This window comes from Platichthys flesus, chromosome 4, assembly GCF_949316205.1.
Source record: "Platichthys flesus chromosome 4, fPlaFle2.1, whole genome shotgun sequence".
Taxonomy (NCBI): Eukaryota; Metazoa; Chordata; class Actinopteri; order Pleuronectiformes; family Pleuronectidae; genus Platichthys; species Platichthys flesus.
The window spans coordinates 23,428,208-23,449,938 of NC_084948.1; the positions used below are offsets into that span (position 1 = coordinate 23,428,208).

A 21,731-nucleotide genomic window follows, 5' to 3' on the forward strand; every position below is an offset into this window, starting at 1 on the left:
CTTTCTGCCCTTAAGAGACACGTTTTTGAACCTTTTCCATTCATTTCTAATTGTTAATTCAGTTCTGAATAAAAGCATGAATTTGCTTCCTGGGCTTTTATCTGCTTTAGTTTGAGGTGTTGCAGTTTGTTGTGCAACCTCATATTTAATATGTGTAACGGATGAGCCCTCTGACGGAAGAGGAAAATGAAACTTGAGAAAGTTTGGTGCAGGCGTCGTCTTCAGCTGCATAGATCCATGCAGAGAGAGAGAGAGACGCAGGGACAGGTACAGACAGGTGGGCAGACAGACAGGAAACATGTCGGTGTGCATCTCCGCTGTGTGTTTGAATTTCTTCTTCTTTTTGTTTCTCTCGTGCGGTGTGTGTGTTTGTGCTTGTCTACCAATGTCTCGGGGAGAAAACGTCTGAGTGTGCGAGCCTCCCTCCCGGAGGCGAAGCCTTTATCTCATATCTGCAGGCTCAGACTGGAGGGCTGATAGTCTCCCATATTCTCCCGACGCCTCTTTGTTCCCCAACACCTGACGGCCATTCCTCAGTTCCCTATCGCTCTCACTATCTCCGGAAGCACCGCTGTGAAGTCGAGACTGTGTGATCGCAGGCAGGCGTCACTGGACCTGTGGAAACTGATAGTGGAAATGTTTTTATTTATTTTTATTGAACCGAAACGCGCTGGAAGTAGATAACTGGGGGGTTGGGGTGGGGTGGGGGGGGAGATGCGCTATTCAATTTAGTATCCTGTTATCTATTTCAAGACGTCGGGAAACCAAGACTTTTGGGAAATGAGTAGTGTGCACGTAGCTGAAGTAAATGAACTTCATTGGCATTTCTTTTAATCTTCTCCACCTGCTCAAGTGACTCAGTTTGCTCTGGTAGGAGTCCCCTCCTTTTTCTCAGTGCTGCGCCTGCTGTGGAAAACGTCCCAGAATGCACAGAAACATCATTAACACAGTGTAGTGCTCATTCAGCTGGCTAATAACAATCTAAGCTCAAATAAATGAAATGTGTTTTGTTTTTTTTATCAGTGACGTTAGTCCTGCTGTTTCTGAAATAATCCCACGAGGGAAGGAACATTCTCTGTGTTTTTGCAGCATGGAAATACTCTATAAATATATTACTCTATATTCCATAGCACCTCTGAACACGATCAAGTTCACGTCCATGTGCCGCAGGTTAATGGGTAAAGAGCTCCTGTGCCGGAGGCTCCTGCAGCAGCGGTTTTCAGTCTGTGTAACAGGTTATTTGGGAATAGAGTCCGACACACTTCAAGTGGATTTGTTTGACCTGCTCGTGGAAGTGGAGGAGGTTACGTGCTTGGAATGTTTCTGGCCTGTAGCAGCGTCCGGTGTAACCTGAGTGTGAGCGCGGGGCCTTTCGACCTCGTGCTCCCGGGTGTTTACTCCAAACCTGCCCTGCTCTGCAGCAGCTGCCCAGACACACAGGTTTTCATAGGATGCATAGCAGCAGTCAAGGTTCATATTTAAGTGATTTGCCACTGAGGTAATTCAAACAGAGGCTGTAACAGGTCATGCACTTCTCTTCTCTGCCATATAGAGCTAAATATCATTGATTCATGGATTAAACTGTTGAATCATCGAAGGTTCCATTCACTCTACTGCATTTTAGTTAGAATACTTATCACTGTGGAGACGAAAACAGAGAAGTTTGGAAAGCTCCGCTGGCACCGTCAGTGCCAGAAATCTCCAGGGATGCGTTTTGGTTCGTCATCTGCTGTTTGGACACGTTCCCTTCCTGGTTGGTTCGCCTTAGTCACGACACGACTGCCAAAGACGAAGGAGAAAATCTGAGAACACTTACCGTCAGTAACGGTTCCACCTCGAAAAGAAATCTCGTTCATATTATTTTCTGTAATTAACCTAGTAACCCACTAATACACTGATTTAAGGTTTGGATGAAGCCTGAACTTAAGATGAGATGTAAATATGTTGGAAAAACAAGCAGTTAAATATTCTTACACAGAATAAGACGTTTGCTTTACAAGTACTTTTAGAAAGTCAAAGGCAAAGCATTAATGCTTTAACTAGTGTCCTCTGTGTACTTTGTTCTTGTTGGGCACAGTTTCCCTTCAAGCAATAAACAGCATTTTCATGTTAGTGCATTAAAGCTCAAACTCTTATTTTATGATTGCCTCTGCTTCACAATGAGCCAGTGTGCCGTCGTATCTCAGCTATTATAAACTGTGACTGTAGCTTTGAAAAAGTCAATTAATTTAAAAATACACCAAGAACATTTTTTGCTTTAAAGATTGAACACCTCGCGGCAGGCCCTCGTCTACATTAGAGGTCCTTAGTGTATTATCACACACACACAGGAGAAAAGGAAGGCTCGGTGAATCACAGGCTTCACATTGACAACCAGTGTTTGCAGTCTGCACCCGGGGTTTATTCACGCTTTATCTGTAATCATGTTTTCTTTGCCTCGGTCTTTGTTAGCGTGGCTGAGTGTCAATCAAAATCTTCTTGTGCATATCGGTTTTCAGCGAGCGGCTCTGACTCACGCGGTTGCACCGGGTGCAGGGAGCAGAACGCAGCCGCCGTGTCTGGAAACATCCTCTCGCTGTGTTTGCTCCTTGTTTTTCTCAAACTCTGATTCTCGCTGTTTAGACGTTAAGTGTGACACGGAGAGAAACTGAGCCTGCAGCTATCGTCTGACAAGCTGGCTGCTTATTATAAAGACACAAGTGCATGACATCAGATTGATTGCCTGAACACACACACACACACTCACACGTGCATTAAAAATACAAAATACGCAAAGTTTGTGCGGCAACACCTCCGCAGTATAATTTGGATTTTGGTGCTGGAGGTGTTTCGGTTGCTCCCGTCCGCTGAATTAATGGACACGAAGAGTGGGGAGAAATAAGGTAGTGTCAAACCTTCATATTCCCCCTGAAGGAGGTGATAACGAAATGACTTGAGCACTGAAGGTGAAATAGATGGTAAATAGCTCTGAGGCAAGCAGAGCAAGACCAATCTGCTGTCTGCGGGAGCAGAAAGGCAGCATTAGATTCATTCCCCCTTTCAGTGCACCTAGCCTGGCTGGGGATTAAATTTAGGTAAGTAATTCTCACTTCTTTCCTCCGACTCCGCTCCAGTATATGTGGGGGGGGTAAATGCGTGCACCACATCCATCTTGTCATCGCTCATGTAGCCGTCCACCGGGTCCTGTACACGGGACAAAGAAGTCGCCGCCTGGCCAAAGCTCCTGTCGGTTCCTACCTCTCAGAAACACATTACTGATACAAGCAGAAATGCGTCACGTAGACAACTTCCTTTCAAAACAAGCCAGGGCAGCACAATGAGATGAAATTAGAAGCCACGGGGCACAAATGTATCAAAGCGGCTCAGACAGAAGAAAGGAGGAAGAAACCACACGAGTGCAGTCGGAGCTGCAGCTCGTTGTTCCCGTCAAGGTTCGGATCCGAATCTGACAATTAACGTGCTTCTAAATTAAGATTGTTTATAAGTTTCCTCAAGAAGTAATCAGGTGTGAAGACCAGTGGCGTGGAAGAGGAGGAGTGTTTTTCTTCTTTCTGACAAAAAAGAAACTTCTTTCAACTTCACTAATTAACGCACCTTCACCCGGCAGATAAGGAGCACAGTTAAAATTAGCTTTGTTTTCAGTGAACACCAGCAGTCTCCTGCACGGAGCCGATGTTTATGCCTGTGGAGGAAATTTGTTGGCAATCGATGTGACACACAATCGGGTCCGCGGGGCAACAAAAGATTCTTTTGCCATTTATTTGGTCTTTGAATGCAGTTGTTAATCTCCTGTATTGATCCGTGGAAGTGTGATCTAATGAGTACACTTCTATTGATGAAGACATAAGAGGATCTGGACCGAATGTTTGCAAAACTCAATATTACCAAAGCAGTTTTGTTTTCATACTTTTTACAGGAATAGTTAGGATTGTGCAAAAAACTACTCGGAGGGATGTGGTTACGGGCGAAGAGAGAAAACTCTTGGTGCAGATCCGGCTCTACAATGCAGCAACGGAGCAAAGCGCCAATTTAGAGAGCCTCTTTTATTATTATGAGAAGTGTCAAAAATGTTTTGCATGATTATGAACCAAACCACCGAGACGCCTGCAACAGTCTAAATAATTCATGGGAGACACGGTTTTGACACGCCTCCTCAGACAGAGTTAAATGTGAGATCCTTTGAGCGATAACACGTTTCTATCGTCTCGAACACGTCTCATATCACCTCCCGAGATGCTATCGCTGGATTGTGAAAACAAGTAAAGAAGCTGTTACCGACATGTCGCCTGAGAGCATCAAGATGGAGGAGGGTTTGAATATTTACAGGGCAGTCACGCAGATCCGTGCAGGATTCAGTCCTCGGTGCCTTGAGCTCGACCCTGCAGCTAAAGCACATTCTCAGTCCACACGGGTGCGAAGGTGGTCAGGGATCTCTGTCTGCTCGCTGCTCTGTGGAGCCCTGCTGGTTGTGCTGGTTGTCTGTTCAGCAGAGAGCGGATCTCGGTGGGGATGGTGTGAACCCTTGCATGGTAACAGGCTCTGACTCAGACACAAGGGCAGACAGCCAGGAGGCCAAACAGAGCAAATGCCCTCAAACGACACGCGTCCGGTGGATTGTCTGTCACCTGCTTGGTGCTCATGAGATTAATTACAGAGGAGGTTATGTTGTTTTGGCCCCAATAGTTTGTTTGTTTGTTTGTTTGAGTGTATTTCAGTGGAACTTGAGACACGGGCCAGGAAAGAGCCCATTGAGGTTTGGCACGAATCCGTCCCTTTGTTCAGACCTACGCCAAAATGTAATGAGTTCTTTCTTGGCCCGTCTTTAACGTTGCAAGATATGACATATATGACTGTCGGCCCTTGGTGGAGGTAATTCTATGAAGAGGTGAACCACTCAACAGAAGAAGGGACACGATGGGGATTTTAAAGGTTCATCTTGAGACTTTATCACATGAGGGAAGGTGGGGATGTGGAGACTCTCCAATGTAGATGTAGATAATTCAAGAAACAACTAAAGAAAACGTAATAAAATCAATTAAAAAAAGATGAAGTTCAAATAACAAGAAAAGGCACAATGATGAAGGAAGAGGTAAACAACAAGAGGAGTTAAGAATTGAAAAAGTCAATAAAAACATTAAAGTAGCTTGTGGAAAAGGTTTGTGTTACATTGCTAATAGAACATTTAAATGATTCTATTCTAGCCTGCAACTGAATAAAGATGCAAAACCACAGAGCTGCGGCTGAAAACCACTTTTTACTCGAGCTTGTTGTAAATGTTGACAGTTTTTCTTTTTAAACCAGAGACGTGAATTATGATCAGACTTTTATTCTTGCAGCAGCTCAGCTTTAAGAGATTGTAAATGGCCAAATCCTGAACCCATACACGTTCAATCCAGTACCATTTTATTTGTATAGCCTTAAATCATAATATATATTATCTCAGGGCTCTTTACACAGAAGGTCGAGACCTTTAAAATGATAGAGAGAGCCCTCGATAAACATGAACCTTATCCCAACCATGACCTTCAAACTAAAGCGTAACTCAGATGTTAAATGTGACAGAAAGTGAGGGTCGGCCAGAGTGTGAGAGGACACATTCCCAGAATGTCCTCACAACCTGTCCGTCACAGTGTTCAGACATATACGAGGATTTGTAGTACATGTCCATATAATACACATATAGACCTACTGCAGTACAGAGCTGCTGCTGAGAATCACCTCTCCTCAACCTCCGTGCAGCGACTGACAGTCTCTCTCCTCACGACCGGAGCCATAACTTCCGATGTAGCAGTTCAGCATTAAAAGACCGTAAAGTTCACGAGCTGTCCCGACGTTTTTTACAGTAACATGCACGAACAGCTGCTTTTCGCTCGATACCTGCTTATTTTCCCAGCGGCAAACCATCTGCACATAAACGGCCACTTCCTCGCAAAAGAGAGCTCGGGCTTCTGCCTGCGATGCGTTCGGAGAAACTTGTTCTTTCTTGCAGAGGTAATTGCTGTTTGATATTGACTCTTCCATCCGGGGGGGGAAGATGTTTTGGTTGGGGGGGGCCGGGGGACATGAGGATTCTTGTACAGCAGGACTCGACTCGCGCATTTACAGTCTTGTGTGTCAGCTCCTTGTAAATTTCGTTTCAGTTCTGAAGGTTATGATTATGAGGCCGGTTTTAAAAAGGTGGGCGATAACCCTGTCATTACCGTTCACCTGGATTCACGTTCATTCTGATATAAACAGATGTCCGAAGCCCAAAGGTGCAGAATGTAATCCTCGATTCAGTGTTTCTCAGAGTCTCAGCTGGTTCTAGTCGGAGATTACATTGTGATGAATATGGAGCCGGGCTTCTGCTGCTGGAGACAAATTAGTTGAGCACACAGAGAGAGCACAGGAGCCTTTTGCGATGGCTCGGCTGAATCTCATCCAGAGAAGCCACTTAGCACTGTGGGAATGTCAGGCTAAGTTCAAGTGAAATCAAGCAGTCAGTGGGAGTGTACCAGTTCCCTCGGGGATGCCTCTGTCTCTGCTTGTGCCTCGACTTGTATCTCATGTTCACATATATGAAACTGTCCAGACATTTGCTTTGTTGTTTATGCATAACTTTACATATGGTGGGTTTTTCTAAGGACTCGTGTGATGTATTTTTTATTTCCCAGAAGGAGTAATCAGGGTGGCATTTTTAAAAATCAATATTTACATTCTTTTATTATTCACAGTTTATTTTAGGTATGAAGAGATTTTACAAGTTAAAAGAAGCTAGCAGTAGAGAGGAAATCTAAAGTTATATCCATTTTTTTGTTTAGTTTTTTAAAAAAATGAGGGTATTTACACCTCATATTGTTTTACATCTAAATCTGGATCAACTCCACTTGCATTCTGGAAACCTTAGATGTGCTTTGTGGCTGGCGCAGGCTGCGGCGGCGGCCGGGCAGCCGGAGCCCAGGACACGGCGGTTTACCTTTCAGTTAATGGGCCGTAGCACTTTGAAGTTCACCGTTTGCCTGCTGCACAGACCTTATCTGATTACCGGCCTAGTACAACAGGGCCCGAGCTCCTGGCTGCCAACCTCGGGCTAGTAGATCTGATTACCGCTTCTGCTGGGACCCGGTGCAGGCAGCCAAAACCATCTTTGTGTGGTTTCGCCGGTGGAGAGAAGATTCTGGCAGCTGCAAGCCTCTTGATGCGGCGCTCATTGTCCTGCCTCGGCTTTCAGGGCAGATTAAAGCATAAAAGTTTTCCGTCCTTTGCTTGCACCTGATAGAAACATCCCAAGGCTTTCCCCAACAAGTCTGTTTCCCCTCTCAGATCTTGTCCACCCAATAGTAATATTTTAATAATAAAATAATAAAACACTTTCTGACATAGCACACTGTATCAAAACATGATCCAAGATGCAAATCACTTGGAAGATTAATTATACCGAGCAAAGTAATAAACTCTTTTTTCCATGATCAGTAATTACACCTGGCCGCGCTGATGGACTGTTTCTTCCTGCTCTTGTTTTTATTAAATCACATCATCACACTTACATTATGTATTTGTTTTGTGGAATTAATTTATCGCTCAGTTCAACATCCCCCTGCTCCCTCTCCCTCTCTCTCTCTCTCCCTCTCTCTCTCTCTCTTCCTCTCTCTCTCTCTCTTCCTCCTTGCTTCCCACTGCGTGATGAGAAACAGCTAAGTGCTGTTCTGAAGCTAGTTGTCAGGGAAACCACAAACTCTTCCCATGGCTGTCTCTATTTACTTAATTTATTCATAATTTATTCATAATTTGGTCACAGCTGCAGATTTTTTTTACAGCTCTAGCGGCTCGTTCCTAATAGTCGTAACAATGATGTATTTGATCAATTAGGAGAATGTGAAAAATGTCTGTAAATAAACAAAACTGCTTCTCTGGTTTTGGTTGCAGCCCTTTTTTCTTTTTTTATTCTGCTCCGTGCTGTGAAGGCGTGTGAGCGACTCCCTGCAGAGTGCACACGGAGGTCTGAGCCCTCGAGCAACCGCTTCACAGGCAGCGTGTTGTACGCCGTGCGGAGGGAACGTGTGTAACGAAGGGGTTAAATGGAAGAACAGTGGGTGAGTTTGGCTGCAGTGGAATCTCGCCCTCATAGAAACACTAATTGCAGTCAGGCAGGCCCGGGCTGGCACGCTGAGCTCGACATCCTCCAGACCTCCTGTCAGGCCTCCTGTCTGCGGCTCAGACCCATCACCGTCCCAGTCAGCACCTCCACGCTCATTCCACAACAAAACCAGGAGACGCGGCTCTTTTTTTTTTAAATGTAACTCACAGATGTAGAAACCCTCCCCCTCCCCACCTCCCTCCTCCCGTGAAACGTTACCCCAGGAAGTTAGAAAGTGTTGTTTAAGGGCTACAATTACCACCTGTGGCTGTTTTCGATGGAAACGTTCCCTCGATTTCTCCTGTAATCAGAGATGATCTCTTCAGCCATTATCGATTTAACTCAGCCATTACAGCGAGCATCTAAAGCGTCCTGTGTGAAACGGCGGGGGGGAAAAAAGATGATTATGCATCACATCCACTTATTCACTCTTTCCCCTTGTTTTTTCTCCCCAGCGCCCGTCTTCTACTTTGGCAACACGGACCACCACGTGGACGAGAGCGACGGCTTCGTGGAGGTGCAGGTGTGGAGGACGGGGACCGACCTGTCCAAAGCGGGGACCGTCACCGTGCGCTCCAGGAAGACGGAGCCCGTCTCGGCCGAGGGTACGTGTCCGTGCTCGGCAGCTCTCTCTGACAGGTGGTTCTGGCTCTAGACTCAACAATAGGCGTCAGGTGTCACCCTGTCACTCAGACGTCCGAGGAGACGTTAACGCCGGGTGTCGGGCGGATGACCTGAGGAATGTAAACATTATTTTTGGGGTTAGGAGGCGAAATCACAGCTTTTTTTCCTGTCAGGCCCCGGATAGACACGGTGTTGTGAAGATAATGGTGGTCTGAGTGAGGACAGGGATTTAGGAATGCATTACCGATTGTTCTGCACGTCAGTAAGTGCTTTGGACTTTAAGACCAGTTGCTTTCCCAAGCCTTCCCTGCAGCCTCCATTATTTCTCGCCCTCAGGCAGTGTGTCCCCCCCACCCCCCCACCCCCCCCCCCACACACACACACACACACCCTTTACAGAGATTCACACCATCTCTTGCTCCCCTCCTGCATTATAATTGTAAAAAAATAAAAAGATAACCAGCATCTAATCGTATGCAGCATGTTCAAAATGCAAGTCCACACTCACACACACATAACTGGGTCATAAGTACATGAAGAAGGCCTGCGGGCAAAGGGTGAGCTCTCAATACCCAGCCTCTTCAAAGAATGGCAAATGAATAACCTGTTTGCGCTCGGAGGAGAAATCCAGTTTCTTGCATTGCTCCTTTAATCACGCAACAAATTCCAGCTCTTCACGGCCATCGACCACGAGGAAGAAAGCATCACTTTGCCAACGATGCAGGGAATATCGTTTCATCTCACTCGCCGCCTGACATTCACAAATTAATTATGAAGTAACATGTGCTGCCGGAATAAGATCAAGCGCTGTGCCCACTGTTCCCTGATCTGTCCTGTGAAACACAACCCTGACCTGCAGTGTGTTGTGTTGTTGAGCAGCCGGTGTAGATTATGTGGGGATCAGCCGGAATCTGGACTTCGCCCCGGGGGTCACCATGCAGACTTTCCGTGTGACCATCCTGGACGACCTGGGCCAGCCGGTGCTCGAGGGGCCGGAGAGGTTTGAGCTGATTCTCCGGATGCCGATGAGCGGCGTCCTCGGGGAGCCGAGCAAATCCAGCATCCTCATCAACGATTCTGTCTCCGACCGTGAGTGGAAATCTGGGTTTCTAATCAAAAATGTGCTCCTTTGAAACTGCTAACCACGGTGATGTACGATGTTTACTCTCTATTTCTGATGTTGATTTATGGCTTTAATAATGTTCCAGTGCCAAAGGTGCAGTTCCGCGATGCTGTGTACGTGGGCAACGAGGACTCGGGGCGGATCTCGGCTACCGTGTACCGCAGCGGTGACATCAGCTACAGATCCACCGTGCGCTGCTACAGCAGGCAGGGCACGGCCCAGGTCATGATGGACTTCCACGAGAGGCCCAACACAGACGCTTCCATCATCACCTTCCTGCCAGGTGGTTCAGCAAAGCCGATCTCAAAATGATTTATATTCTCTAATAATCAGGACACAAGCAATCAATCACTGTCTTTCCCGGTACTGTTTTCTTTTAGGAGAGATTGAGAAGCCTTGTGTTCTGTTGCTCGTCGACGACACGGAGCACGAGGAGGAAGAAGAACTCCGGCTCGTGTTGGGAAGCCCGAAGAGTGACTCTCCTTTTGGCGCGTCTGTCGGAGGACAGAACGAGACGCTCATCAAGATCAAAGACGACGCAGACAGTACGTTTTTCTTCTTACACTTGTTCCCTTTCAATATTTCTGTTTAAATCCACCTTGTGCTGAATTTATTGGCTTCCTGCCGCGTCTGCACCACCGCACTTGGGTGGAGCATTATTTGGGACGACATCTCCAGATAATTAACTTTTGAAGCCGATCGATCAAAGATCTAAGGTCGAGATCAACAGAAGTCTGGTCTGAAAAACACAGTTTCCAACATAAAAGAGCCAGAGAGACAATCTAGGACAATTATCCCAAATCACATGATATCACATGAGAAGACGTCATGAGGTTATGAAGACTTTATGAGATATCTCATAACCTAAAGCTTATATAGGTCAAATCATATATGATCACACCAACCAAGCTACAAACCAATGATATCAGCAACACAATCTACAGTTATTTAGATTTATGTGTAATGATACGGTATAATTACACTATGATGAGTATGAAATAGCATTATTACAGTGTTATTACACGGTTATGCATCACACCTCAGATCATTTTTGGATTAAATTGACCACAGTGGATTTAATAAGATTCGTTGTGATGTTTAACATGTTATAAGTTTTCAAGCGTGATTGTAACTGTGTTGGTTGCTTCCTCAGAGGCGATCATTAGGTTCGGAGAGACCAAGTTCAGCGTGAACGAGCCGAAGGAAAGTGGGAAAGTGTCCGTGGTGAAGATCCCGGTGCTGCGAGTCGGAGACACATCCAAGGTCTCCGTGGTCCGAGTTCACACCAAGGATGGATCCGCCACCTCTGGGGAGGACTACCATCCCATCTCCGAGGGTAAATCACACTGACAGGCGCTTTGCATCAGGACAGCAACCGTGTTGACGTTTGCCGGGGGGAAATCATTTTCATATCTCCTTTCTCGGCAGAAATCGTGTTCAAAGAGGGCGACGGCGAGCACTACGTGGAGGTGGAGGTTCTGTACGACGGCGTCAGAGAGATGAGGGAGGCGTTCACCGTTCACCTGAAGCCGGATGAGAACATGGTGGCGGAGACGAAGGTGAAAAGAGACCGCGAATTAGCATGTCATTTAACTGCTAAGTGTGTAGCTACCTGGCTAACGATCCCATCACAAGCTGGCAGAGGTTTGCTCCCCATTAACATCCCCGCACCTCCTCCTGTCAATCAACAGATGAGCAAAGCAATAATCTACATTGAGGAGATGCACAGCATGGCAGATGTCACCTTCCCCTCGGTGCCCAGGGTGGTTTCCCTGCTGCAGTACGATGACATCGACAGGAGCAGGGACTCTCTGCCTCTGGCTGGATACCCGGTCATCTGTGTCACGGTACGTCCCAGCTCACAGACCAGTAAATACTTTTAAAGTGATGCATGGAGTTAAGAGTTTGTCTCGCGAGTGCATTTCCAGACAGGTAAATACTATTTATGAGGTATTTTACAGATGTGCACACCTGAGAACTCACCCGCAGCACACAGATGTGTCTTTGGCTGCTCAGAGGTTTCTGGGGTGCACTTATAGATTGTAAATAAAAATGGACGATGCATCTCCACCTACTCTTGTTGGATGAAAAATTTAGCCAAAATTTCCTGTGTACACTTTTCACATAATTTTTTGCAAGACCCTGCACAGCAGTGATCGAGGGGGGAGTTGCAGTTTTGAGGACCCGCCCATGACGTGTTCTGAACCAGTCAGGAGTCAGTGTCAGCTGTCAATCATGACTCTTCCCTCTGTTTTTATAGCATCAGATATCTTATTTAACTGGTTTCGGTTATTCTGGTTTCCCCAAAGGCTTCATCGGATCTGTGTGCACTTCTCATTCATAACTGTTGTGTCTTTTCTCTTTTCCAGGCCTGTAACCCTAAATACCCAGACTACGACAAAACCGGCTCCATCTGTGTGAGCGAGAACATCAACAACACCCTGACCCGCTACCGCTGGCTCGTGAGCGCCCCCACCGGGCCGGACGGCGTCACCAGCCCGATGCGGGAAGTGGACTTTGACACCTTCTTCACCTCCTCTAAGCTCATCACTTTGGACTCGGTCTACTTCCAGGCCGGATCCAGGGTCCAGTGCGCTGCCAGGGCCGTGAACTCGAACGGGGATGAAGGCCTGGAACTCCCCAGCCACGTAGTGTCCATCAGCCCGGACGAGGGTGAGTGCAGCTCGTTCTGCTGCTTCAGACGTTTGGTTTCGCTCGTGGAAAAAAGAGCTTTAACACGATGAACAGCTGCCGGCGGTGATTCGCTCTCCTGCCACAGTTGTTGCTGTCTTTGCTCTGACAGAAAACTGGCATATAAAGGAATTTCTCCGTGGAGGATTTTTATGGAAACAAAGTGTTTGGTTGTTTGATGTTTTTCTTTCTTCGTCTTTTCGGTGTGGTTGCAGGAATGTGTCAGCCTCGTGTTGTCGGCACAGTGGGCGCCGAGCCCTTCTCTGCCAAGCTGCGGTACACCGGAGGCGAAGACACGGACCATCCCAACCTCATCAAAGTGACTGTCACCATGCCTCACATCGATGGTAAGAGCAGCCGTTTTCATCTGTGAAAGTATCACTTAAGCTCCTTTTCAACTGGTTAACAAACCCACTAACACCCACTCACATCAGGCTTTTATCTGTAATGAGAAGGAATTCAATCGGCATCCACACCTGCAGCTTCTCCAGCACCGCGTCATGAAATGCATTGAACTTCCCGGCGTCGGCGTGATAATAGCCACAAGCGCTTTGTGTACTTATTGTTATTTAAGTCTTTGGAACAACGTGCAACAGCAGCTTATTTCTTTGTATCGCGCAAGATGCAAGCGATTTAAAAGGTTGTGTTTCCTGCTCCTGACACGTTTGTGTTGTTCAACGTGACACGTGGGGGAAAAACAATTCAGAAACGAGTCGAACAGCTTCTTTAGAGTGTTATACCTGCTAGTTTTGGTTAAAAAGTAAATCTGTAACTCCTTGGTTTAATATGTCCTTGGTTAACATTCCTCTGATCCCCCCTCACAACGTATCTGTACGTTGCCTCCCTCAGGTATGTTGCCCATAGTGTCCACCCGGCCCCTCTCTAACTTCGAGCTCACCCTGAGCCCTGACGGAACCCGTGTCGGCCACCACCGCTGCTCTAACCTGCTGGACTTCACCGAGGTCAAGACCCGCCATGGCTTCCTCACCGACGCCACCAAGAATCCAGAAGTCATCGGCGAGACGGCCCCTTACCAGTTCAGCAGCTCCCTCAGGGGATCCGGCACACTGCGGTTCTACAGAAACCTCAACCTGGAGGCCTGTCTGTGGGAGTTCACCAGCTACTACGACATGTCCGAGCTGCTCAGCGACTGTGGAGGCACCATTGGGACTGATGGACAGGTAGGCAACCCCCACCGGTGAGCACCAGCTCACCTCCGACCCCCCTTTGTCATCTTTAGACACAAGGTCAATCAGGCTGTTGAGCCTCCCTGACTCCAGGACAGGAATGTGGACTTAGAGGCTTTGACTATTTCACATTTTCATTCCTGAAAAAAATCCACCTGGATTCTCAATCCTGATCAATCATTTACAGTCGTATTAGAAACGCTTCTTACCTTCTTGGCTTTCCTTTAAAGAACCTAAGTAAATACCGACCTGCAGAGAAATCATCCATTATCCTCCGTCGACACCCACGTTAACCTCAGCAGCAATAACTAACCCGACACCCTTGCTTCCTTCACTTCCTGGCAGGACCATTTATTTGTCCTGTCGAGGTGGCAAGTCAATAACCAGCAGCCTCATAAAACCCCTGTTAGTTTGTTTTGCCAAGTGCACAATCTTTGCAGCAGCAGCAGCAGCAGCTGTTATGTGTGGAGATCTTAAAGCCCTCTCGCTCTTCTCGGAACACATTCCTCCCAGCCCTTCCACATTTGCATTCACCCTGGAAACCCACTGTTAGTTTATTCGCATTTAATTAAGGTGGAGTGTTGATAAAGTACAGTGCAAGAGGAGTGCACGGTGCACATCATGGTGCAAGCCTCATGCTACGCTCCATACTGAACATTATTCATTAACGTTCTGCAGCACCGGTGAATGTGTTCTGCCTCTGAAGGTATAGAAGGATTTATATTGCTTTGATGGGACTCCGTCTTTTTTCATGGCTTCAGGTTTATTTTATAACAAAGATGAAATCAGGCTTCACCAACTTCGTTGCCTGCAGCCACACTAATGGAAACCTGACAGTGATGAACGTGTCTGGACAAGTGAGCAGGCGGCTGGTAGTAAACTGCACCTCGTCTGTGAGGGAAGTGAATCTATAATCATGAGTATCGACTTCTTGTTCACTGATTAGTGTCCACACTGATCAGGTAGAAGTGGGTCAACTGTGCCTCAGGAGACAGGAGTCAACCACAAACCAGAGGGTCAATGGTTTGATCCCCAGCTGATTGTCCAATGCGTTCCGAAGTGTCCTTGGGCCGGATACTGAACCCCACGGCTGTGCTGGTGTATGAATGCTGGTTGCAGCTGCTGCACAAATAGCTGTACTCTTTTATACGAAGTTCATTGAAGCACAACTCTGCACGAAGAACTAGAGAATCAGTCGTTGCCTTTGTCATGAACGTGCCGGTCGTCTCAGCACTGCACTTCCTTGGGCCCTTAACAATACACATGAGTGTGAAGAGGATAAGAGGAACAGTTCTCAAGATAACTGTCGACAGAGATTTCTGGATTAATGAGATAGAAAATCTGATATTGTATAAAAGCATCAGACTACCAAGTGTCAAACACCCTAAAAAAACACACATATTAAGCCATGAAAGCTGCTCTTGTCCCTGTTGTTATCCCATTAAGGGGGAGAGTGTGTAACTGTCACCTCTTGGACAAGCTCTGTGTGGAGACTTCATTGCTATGGTGACTGCTGCACAGAGCTGGAGACGGCGTGGAGGTGCACTGCCTGAACCCTTAGGCACCACCTCCCGATCTGTGAGACAGGAACATCGAAAGAAGACAAATCCTTTGCTGGTTGGGTGCTGATCTATTCCTCTGACCTGAGCCATCATTGGCGGTCTGGGGGGGAGCACTGGCTGTTCGATGCAGGCCGGGGACCAGCGGCCGTGTCACGGTGCAGGGCTTAGTGCCCAGCTTAACACGACCACGGGAAACTATTAAGGACCAGCAGGTTGTGTCAGAAGGCCACTCTGCTAATCATTTGCCTGAGCTCGCGGCGCCCAGAGAAGGGGGGGGGGGATACGGGGGGGGCTGAGGGAGGCACGTCTCCACACGAACACAGGACCAGTGCAGGCAGGCACGGCTCACAGGTCAGAGGAAAGTGCAGATACCAGAGAGGCAGCACTCCCTCCACTCCCAGCCCTTCCACCACGGTTTCTTTTCGACTCACGTACTTGTGCTTGACACATTTGATTTGCAATCTTTAAATTGATTTAGGTAGAAAAAGGATTTAAAAAAAACTGGCATGGTTGTCAGAGCCCATGAGCCCCTTTAAGGGAAACGTTAAATCTTACAGCTACAGACCATCAAGTGAACTTAATGATGCCGACTGGAAGTTAACATTCCAGGCTTGATCTCCCAGTGAAGTGGGGGTTTAAGTTCCCTAATGTATGTAGAGTGCAGTCCATTCAATTTGTAATTAATGAAGCACTTTTCAGAACAGAACCTGGTTTTATTCGCTGTAGTTGTGGTTTTTATTACAGTAGTGCTCCCTATGTCCGGATATATTGTATATGCACCTAATTCAGGGTTTTAATGGATCTTACTCTGTGATATAGAATTTTTATATTTTGTTTTACTGCAGGTACTGAATCTGGTCCAGTCCTACGTGACCTTACGAGTCCCCCTGCATGTGTCCTACGTCTTCCACTCGCCCGTGGGAGCAGGTGGATGGCAGCACTTCGACTTGCAGTCAGAGCTGAGGCTCACGTTCGTGTACGACACTGCCATCTTGTGGAGAGATGGGATCGGTAGCCCGCCAGAGGCTGAACTACAAGGCAAGATTTTAACAGGAGCATCAAACTGAGCATTTGTTAATATTTGTCATATTAAATTAACAACTGTGAACTTGTTAAATCTGTGACAGGTGCCCTCTACCCAACCAGCATGCGTATAAATGGCCACGGACGACTGGTGGTCAACTTCCGCACTGAGGCTCGGTTCAGAGGCCTTTTTGTGTTTGGACATCCAGGTACTTTTATTTTGTGTTGCATTAAGGTTTAAATCAATGTTTTTATAAGTATAGATTATTTAAATAGTGCAGGAGAGGAATCATTTCTATTCATTAGTCAAAAGTTGAATATCTTGATTATATTGATGTCACATTTAACTTAATTGACGTATTTTCCCATCAGCTTCACCTCTCACCTCCATGGTCATGTGTCCGGAGCACCCTGGTTTGACCTTCAACATCAGCCTCGTGAGGAATGAGCCGACCTACAACCAGCCCATCCAGCAGTGGACCTTCATCTCCGATTTTGCAGTGAGGAAACATTTTGGTTTTCTATTGAAGGTAAAATTGGTTTAGTTTTGTTTTTAACTCTCCATAATTTCCTCTCTCAGGTGCGTGACTACTCCGGAACGTATACAGTGAAGCTGGTTCCCTGTACATCCCCCCCCAGCCTGGAGTACACCATCCCTCCTGTGTGCAACCCCAGAGAGCCTCTGACCTTCGACCTGGATATTCGCTTTCAGCAGGTGACTTCAACTCGTCTAAACTCGTCTGAAGGTCTTTGGAGAAATTCTCTGCAATGGAGATTAACACGTACATGGGCAATGCTGATGTAAACAAATTATTCCATTGCACCGATGAAAATTATGAATTAAGCCGCATGTATGGATGTAGTGACTTTTTTTAACCTGTAGTCTCAACAACGTCTTTTAATTCTTTACATTTGAAATAAGTTATTGTTAATTATTCTTTGTGAAATTTAATATTTAAAGTAATATTTCCTGCCTCTACTATTCGTTGACCCCGGTTGAATTACTCCCTCCTGATCCACCTCAGCCAAAGTTTCATTAAAAGTAAAAAGTCATTTTAACAGGAGTTAATCGAACTGAAAACAAGAGGTTGTGTTTGTATTTTTATTTTCCTAAAGCGTCAAATAATCCAAAGTAATCTCCACACAGGTATAATAAAATATTCAGACATACTGTATATGTTGTACACAGATCCCAGTGATGTGTTTACTGGGATTGAACTCTCTTCACCTTGTGCCCCAGACAGTTAACCCCGCTCGGCCTTGTGTCTGAATGATGATGATGATAATGATGATGATGATTTGTGTGTCTTTGTGTCGTCTCCGTGTTCCCAGGTGAGCGACCCCGTGGCCGCTGAGTTCAGTCTGAACACGCAGATGATCCTAATCTCCAAACGCTCGCTGTGGCTCTCCGACGGCTCCATGGGCTTCGGACAGGAGAGTGACACGGCCTTCTCGCAGGGTAAAGCACAAACACACCCACTCCCTCAGATCCTCAAACCTAACTGCAATGCTACTGAGCCCGAAGAACAATCCCTGTTTGAAGAATGCTTCTGTTGAGTTAGCAGAAATGTTCCCCATTATTTCCTGAGTCACAGGGATAAAAAAAAGAAAGTAGAATGAGGCGTCATTTTGTCCAATTTCATGTATTTTCGCAAAACAAGAGCCTGAGTTTTTAGTTTTTCACAAAACAAGATGTTGAAAAGTCCTTGAAGCTGCTGTCTGAGCATAGTCTGCTCTTCTGTATTTAGTTCTGTGTGTTTCTCAGTGATGTGATCCGTGTCTCTCTCTCCCCTCAGGGGATACGGTTTACAGCCGAGTGATGGTGGATCCCGTTCAGAACTTGGGCGACTCCTTCATTTGTAACATAGAAAAAGTTTTCCTCTGCACCGGAGCTGATGGATACGTCCCCAAATACAACCCCAGCAACTTTGAGTTTGGCTGTCTGGCCGACGCGCCGTCGATCCTCTACAGATTCAAGATCATTGTGAGTAACTGAAGTATATATCTGTCATTCTGTGTCATGTGCCGTGTGTCTACTCAAAGGTTAATACTCTTCCCTGCGTTTCCAGGACAAGGCCCAACCGGAGACCCAGGCTCGGTCGTTTGGCAGCGTGGCTTTCAACGCCTTCCTGGCCGTGGACGACCCCGGAGCTCTGGCTCTTGTGAGGCAACCTGGGTCCGATGGATTCAAAATGGATTCCACGGCTCTCTTCCAGGTCAGTTTACAGGTCACGTACAATAAACACATTCAATACACAACTAAGAACAGTGCACAGTCTCAGGTTTCACTAATCCTTCATGCATTCCATCACGGGTCACATGATGCTTAAGTATATGTTATGTTTATTCAAGTTTTTGCTTTGTGTGGCCACGTAACTCGGTCTAACTGTCAGGGAACTGGTGTAATGAAAACATACGGTAACTCATCTCGGCCAAGGCCCAACTATCCCTTTAGGAAAGCACATATACATTCCTTGGAGGATTGACCTCTTCTGAGTGCCGTCCTGCTCAAAACGCATCAAGGGGGAAAAGGGAACTGGTGTTCTTCAAATATTTGTGCCATAAAATTGACCTAAAACACTAATTTATGAAAACAATAACTGCCCCCCCCCCCCCCCCCCCCCCCCCTCAGGTGTCTGCAGGACGGGAGTGGTACATTCACACCATCTACACCGTTCGTTCCCGGGACAATGCTAACCGGGGCATAGGGAAGAGGAGTCTGGAGTACCACGTGATGAGCCAGCACTCACAGCTGCCTCCAAAGGGTCGAGGACGCGTCAGGAGGTCGGCCAACGAGGCGCCGGACCTAATCGAGGAGATTGGCGTGAGCAACAACCGGGGCACCAACATCCTGCACATCGCGCTGGAGCCCGGCGCCCAGCGGAGGACCAGCCCGGAGAGGGAGATCTTCACCAAAGGGATCGTCCCCCGCGAGGTCAACCAGCGAGACGACGGGGACGACGGCCTCGTGTTGATCATCGGCGTCTTCGTGGGGCTGCTCCTCGCGGTGCTCCTCGTCATCGTGGTGGTGCTGCTCGTCCGGTCCAAGCGGGAGAAGAAGAAGGATGTCCCCAGGACCTCCAGCAGCGCCGAGCCCATGATGACGCGAGGCCTCGGGGCCGGCGACAGCTCCGAGGTTTAACCGACACGGGCGGTGGAGGATCTTTTAGTTGACATGTTTATTTTGTTTTTTTTTGCAAGTGCCTCAAAGTTAGACAAAAATTGAAGATTGTGTGAAGCAACACAAATTACAAGAGCTTTGATTCTGTTCAGAAAATCTACTTGAAATATTTACGGGATCACTTTTCTCACGGCCTCACGCCGGTCTGGACACGAACCGGGAGGCCGACTGCTCCAGCCGCTGCTCCAAGGCACTTGTCAAGTTGTCACCGATCACTTATTGATTTGCTTTTGATGCCACTTGATTCCAAAAAGGTTTTTATGTTTCCAAAGGTGCTAAGAGAAGACGCCTGTTGACTTGAATGGTTATTTGGTGTTTTTACCGAGTAGGTCAAGAGGAGCTGGAGGCTTTGTGTGGTTTGACTCGGTGCGTGAGGACAACTGTCCCTCGGTCGCTCACACTGAACCCGCAGAGAAAGATTGGTCCTAAAATTCAGTGCGTGCCTAAGGACTCACAGGATGTTAAAAGGTTTTCACGATGTGTTTTTGTTTTGTTCTGTTTGATCAGCCCGACGTCCGACTCGAGTGAAAATAATCATTTGTTTTTCTCACACGTTTCTGCATGGATTTACTTTTTTAATTTGTTTGAAATTGTGATTAAAAAAAATGCTGATTCGGAAAAGAAATTGGGGGAAAGAATAAGCGTCTGACCTGCTGCTTTTTCCATCACTTTACAGCCCATCCCACGAAAAACAACCCAAATATTCAAGATTCTGATTTGAACCCATGTGACACTAAATTCAAGAAGAGAAAAGAATCCGTAGTTTTAGAGACAGCTGGTCTGCAATGTACAGTGAAGAATAGCAGTGGTTTCCAGATCCTCTATTTCAAACAGGAATCACTTTCACTTCGAGGAAACGCTGGTGTGAACTCCAGTCGTCCATCCGGATCATCAGAGGCTGTAAATCCCTCCAACAGCAGGGCTTCATTTTCACTGTGCTGATACATTTCCTATATCGTCTATTAGCTTTCACTTAAAGGGAATGAAATGTTTTTAACGCTCAAATCATCGTCCTCATTATGACAAGTTCCCTCCCTGGTTTATTAGTTTTAAATCTATTTATTTATTTTTCAATTTCACTTTGATTTAGTGCTGAAACAAATATAAATTTATGTACAATCATCATTTTTTGGGGGATAAAAATTCGAACCTATCTCAGACTGTAGGACTTATACCAAACAGAAATACAGTTCTTGTTTTGTGTTTGCATTAAAACATTGTGCACACAAAATGAGACGTCACTCAAAGCTTTCCACACATCTGTGTTTTATTTTTGTTCCTCGTTCGTTTCAGATCCAGGCACCGGATTGCCATAAAATCTGATTACCTCACACCACTGAGACATGTTCCTATCACTACTTTATAAATGTAGCGTGTGTTTGCAATTTTATTTCTCAAAATTTAAACTTCTATGCAACCTGTGATATCACACCTTCATCAAATGTTTACTCCCAACTATGAGTATTTTGTTTTTTTCCTCAGTGCACGAGTTGCTTGCTCATTTAGGTTTAACACTGTATCAATGTACTGTGGTTTTTTCTCCTGTTCCTTTCCCACTCTAATGCTTTTGAGTGCATTCTGGGCTTTTTATGCACATGTATGTATGTATATACGTATGTTTTACATATAAATATACCATTTGGATGTTTTTTGGGAATGGTTATTGTTAAAGAAAATGCATACTGTATGTGCTGTAAGTATTTGTAACATAGACCAGAAGCACAACGTGGTCTGCAAATAAATAATTTTTCAAGAAAACTATTTGACTTTTTTCTTTTTCAGCTCAGGGCGGCACGGGGGGTACAGTGGGAAGCGCTGTCGGCTCACAGCAGGAAGGTTTGAATCCCGGTTCAAACGGGGGTCTTTCTGTGCAGAGTTTCCATGTTTGTTGTTTGGATGGATTGAATTCAGTTTTAAGCAGCTACCAGGAATAGTTAATCAATCCATGTGAGCATCGTGTCTCCTTTTCTTTCACAATGCAATCTATAAAGTCTTTGGAGTGGTCTCTAAATGTTAGCCCTGTGGTTCCCCGCCTCTTAACTCATGTCAAAGGTCAAAGCTGTCGCAGGGAATTTGAACTTTTGAACTTATGCATCTGTTCCATTATGTTTTCATCACATGCATCCATCGCCCTTTTTCAGATCTTTGAATATCTATCTTTAAATCCACGTGAGCATCTTATCTTTTCTTTCACAATGCATCTATAAAGTCTTTAGAGTGGTCT

The 21,731-nt window shown here is 46.2% G+C and overlaps 1 protein-coding gene across 1 annotated transcript in view; it reads left to right on the forward strand.

Annotated features, from left to right (window-relative positions):
* The window catches only part of LOC133952349 (FRAS1-related extracellular matrix protein 2-like), a 57,354-nt gene extending 36,094 nt beyond the window's left edge, over window positions 1–21,260 (forward strand). Inside the window, exons 7-24 of the mRNA XM_062386759.1 lie at window positions 8,572–8,721; window positions 9,620–9,829; window positions 9,949–10,146; window positions 10,244–10,408; window positions 11,017–11,199; window positions 11,292–11,422; window positions 11,555–11,710; window positions 12,233–12,536; window positions 12,770–12,901; window positions 13,404–13,735; window positions 16,149–16,341; window positions 16,431–16,535; window positions 16,699–16,826; window positions 16,907–17,041; window positions 17,659–17,785; window positions 18,123–18,310; window positions 18,396–18,542; window positions 18,959–21,260. Coding sequence (XP_062242743.1) covers window positions 8,572–8,721; window positions 9,620–9,829; window positions 9,949–10,146; window positions 10,244–10,408; window positions 11,017–11,199; window positions 11,292–11,422; window positions 11,555–11,710; window positions 12,233–12,536; window positions 12,770–12,901; window positions 13,404–13,735; window positions 16,149–16,341; window positions 16,431–16,535; window positions 16,699–16,826; window positions 16,907–17,041; window positions 17,659–17,785; window positions 18,123–18,310; window positions 18,396–18,542; window positions 18,959–19,468 — 3,494 coding nt within the window. The 3' untranslated portion in view covers window positions 19,469–21,260. The remainder of the gene's footprint in view (window positions 1–8,571; window positions 8,722–9,619; window positions 9,830–9,948; window positions 10,147–10,243; window positions 10,409–11,016; window positions 11,200–11,291; window positions 11,423–11,554; window positions 11,711–12,232; window positions 12,537–12,769; window positions 12,902–13,403; window positions 13,736–16,148; window positions 16,342–16,430; window positions 16,536–16,698; window positions 16,827–16,906; window positions 17,042–17,658; window positions 17,786–18,122; window positions 18,311–18,395; window positions 18,543–18,958) is intronic.
* The last annotated feature ends 471 nt before the right edge of the window (window positions 21,261–21,731 follow it).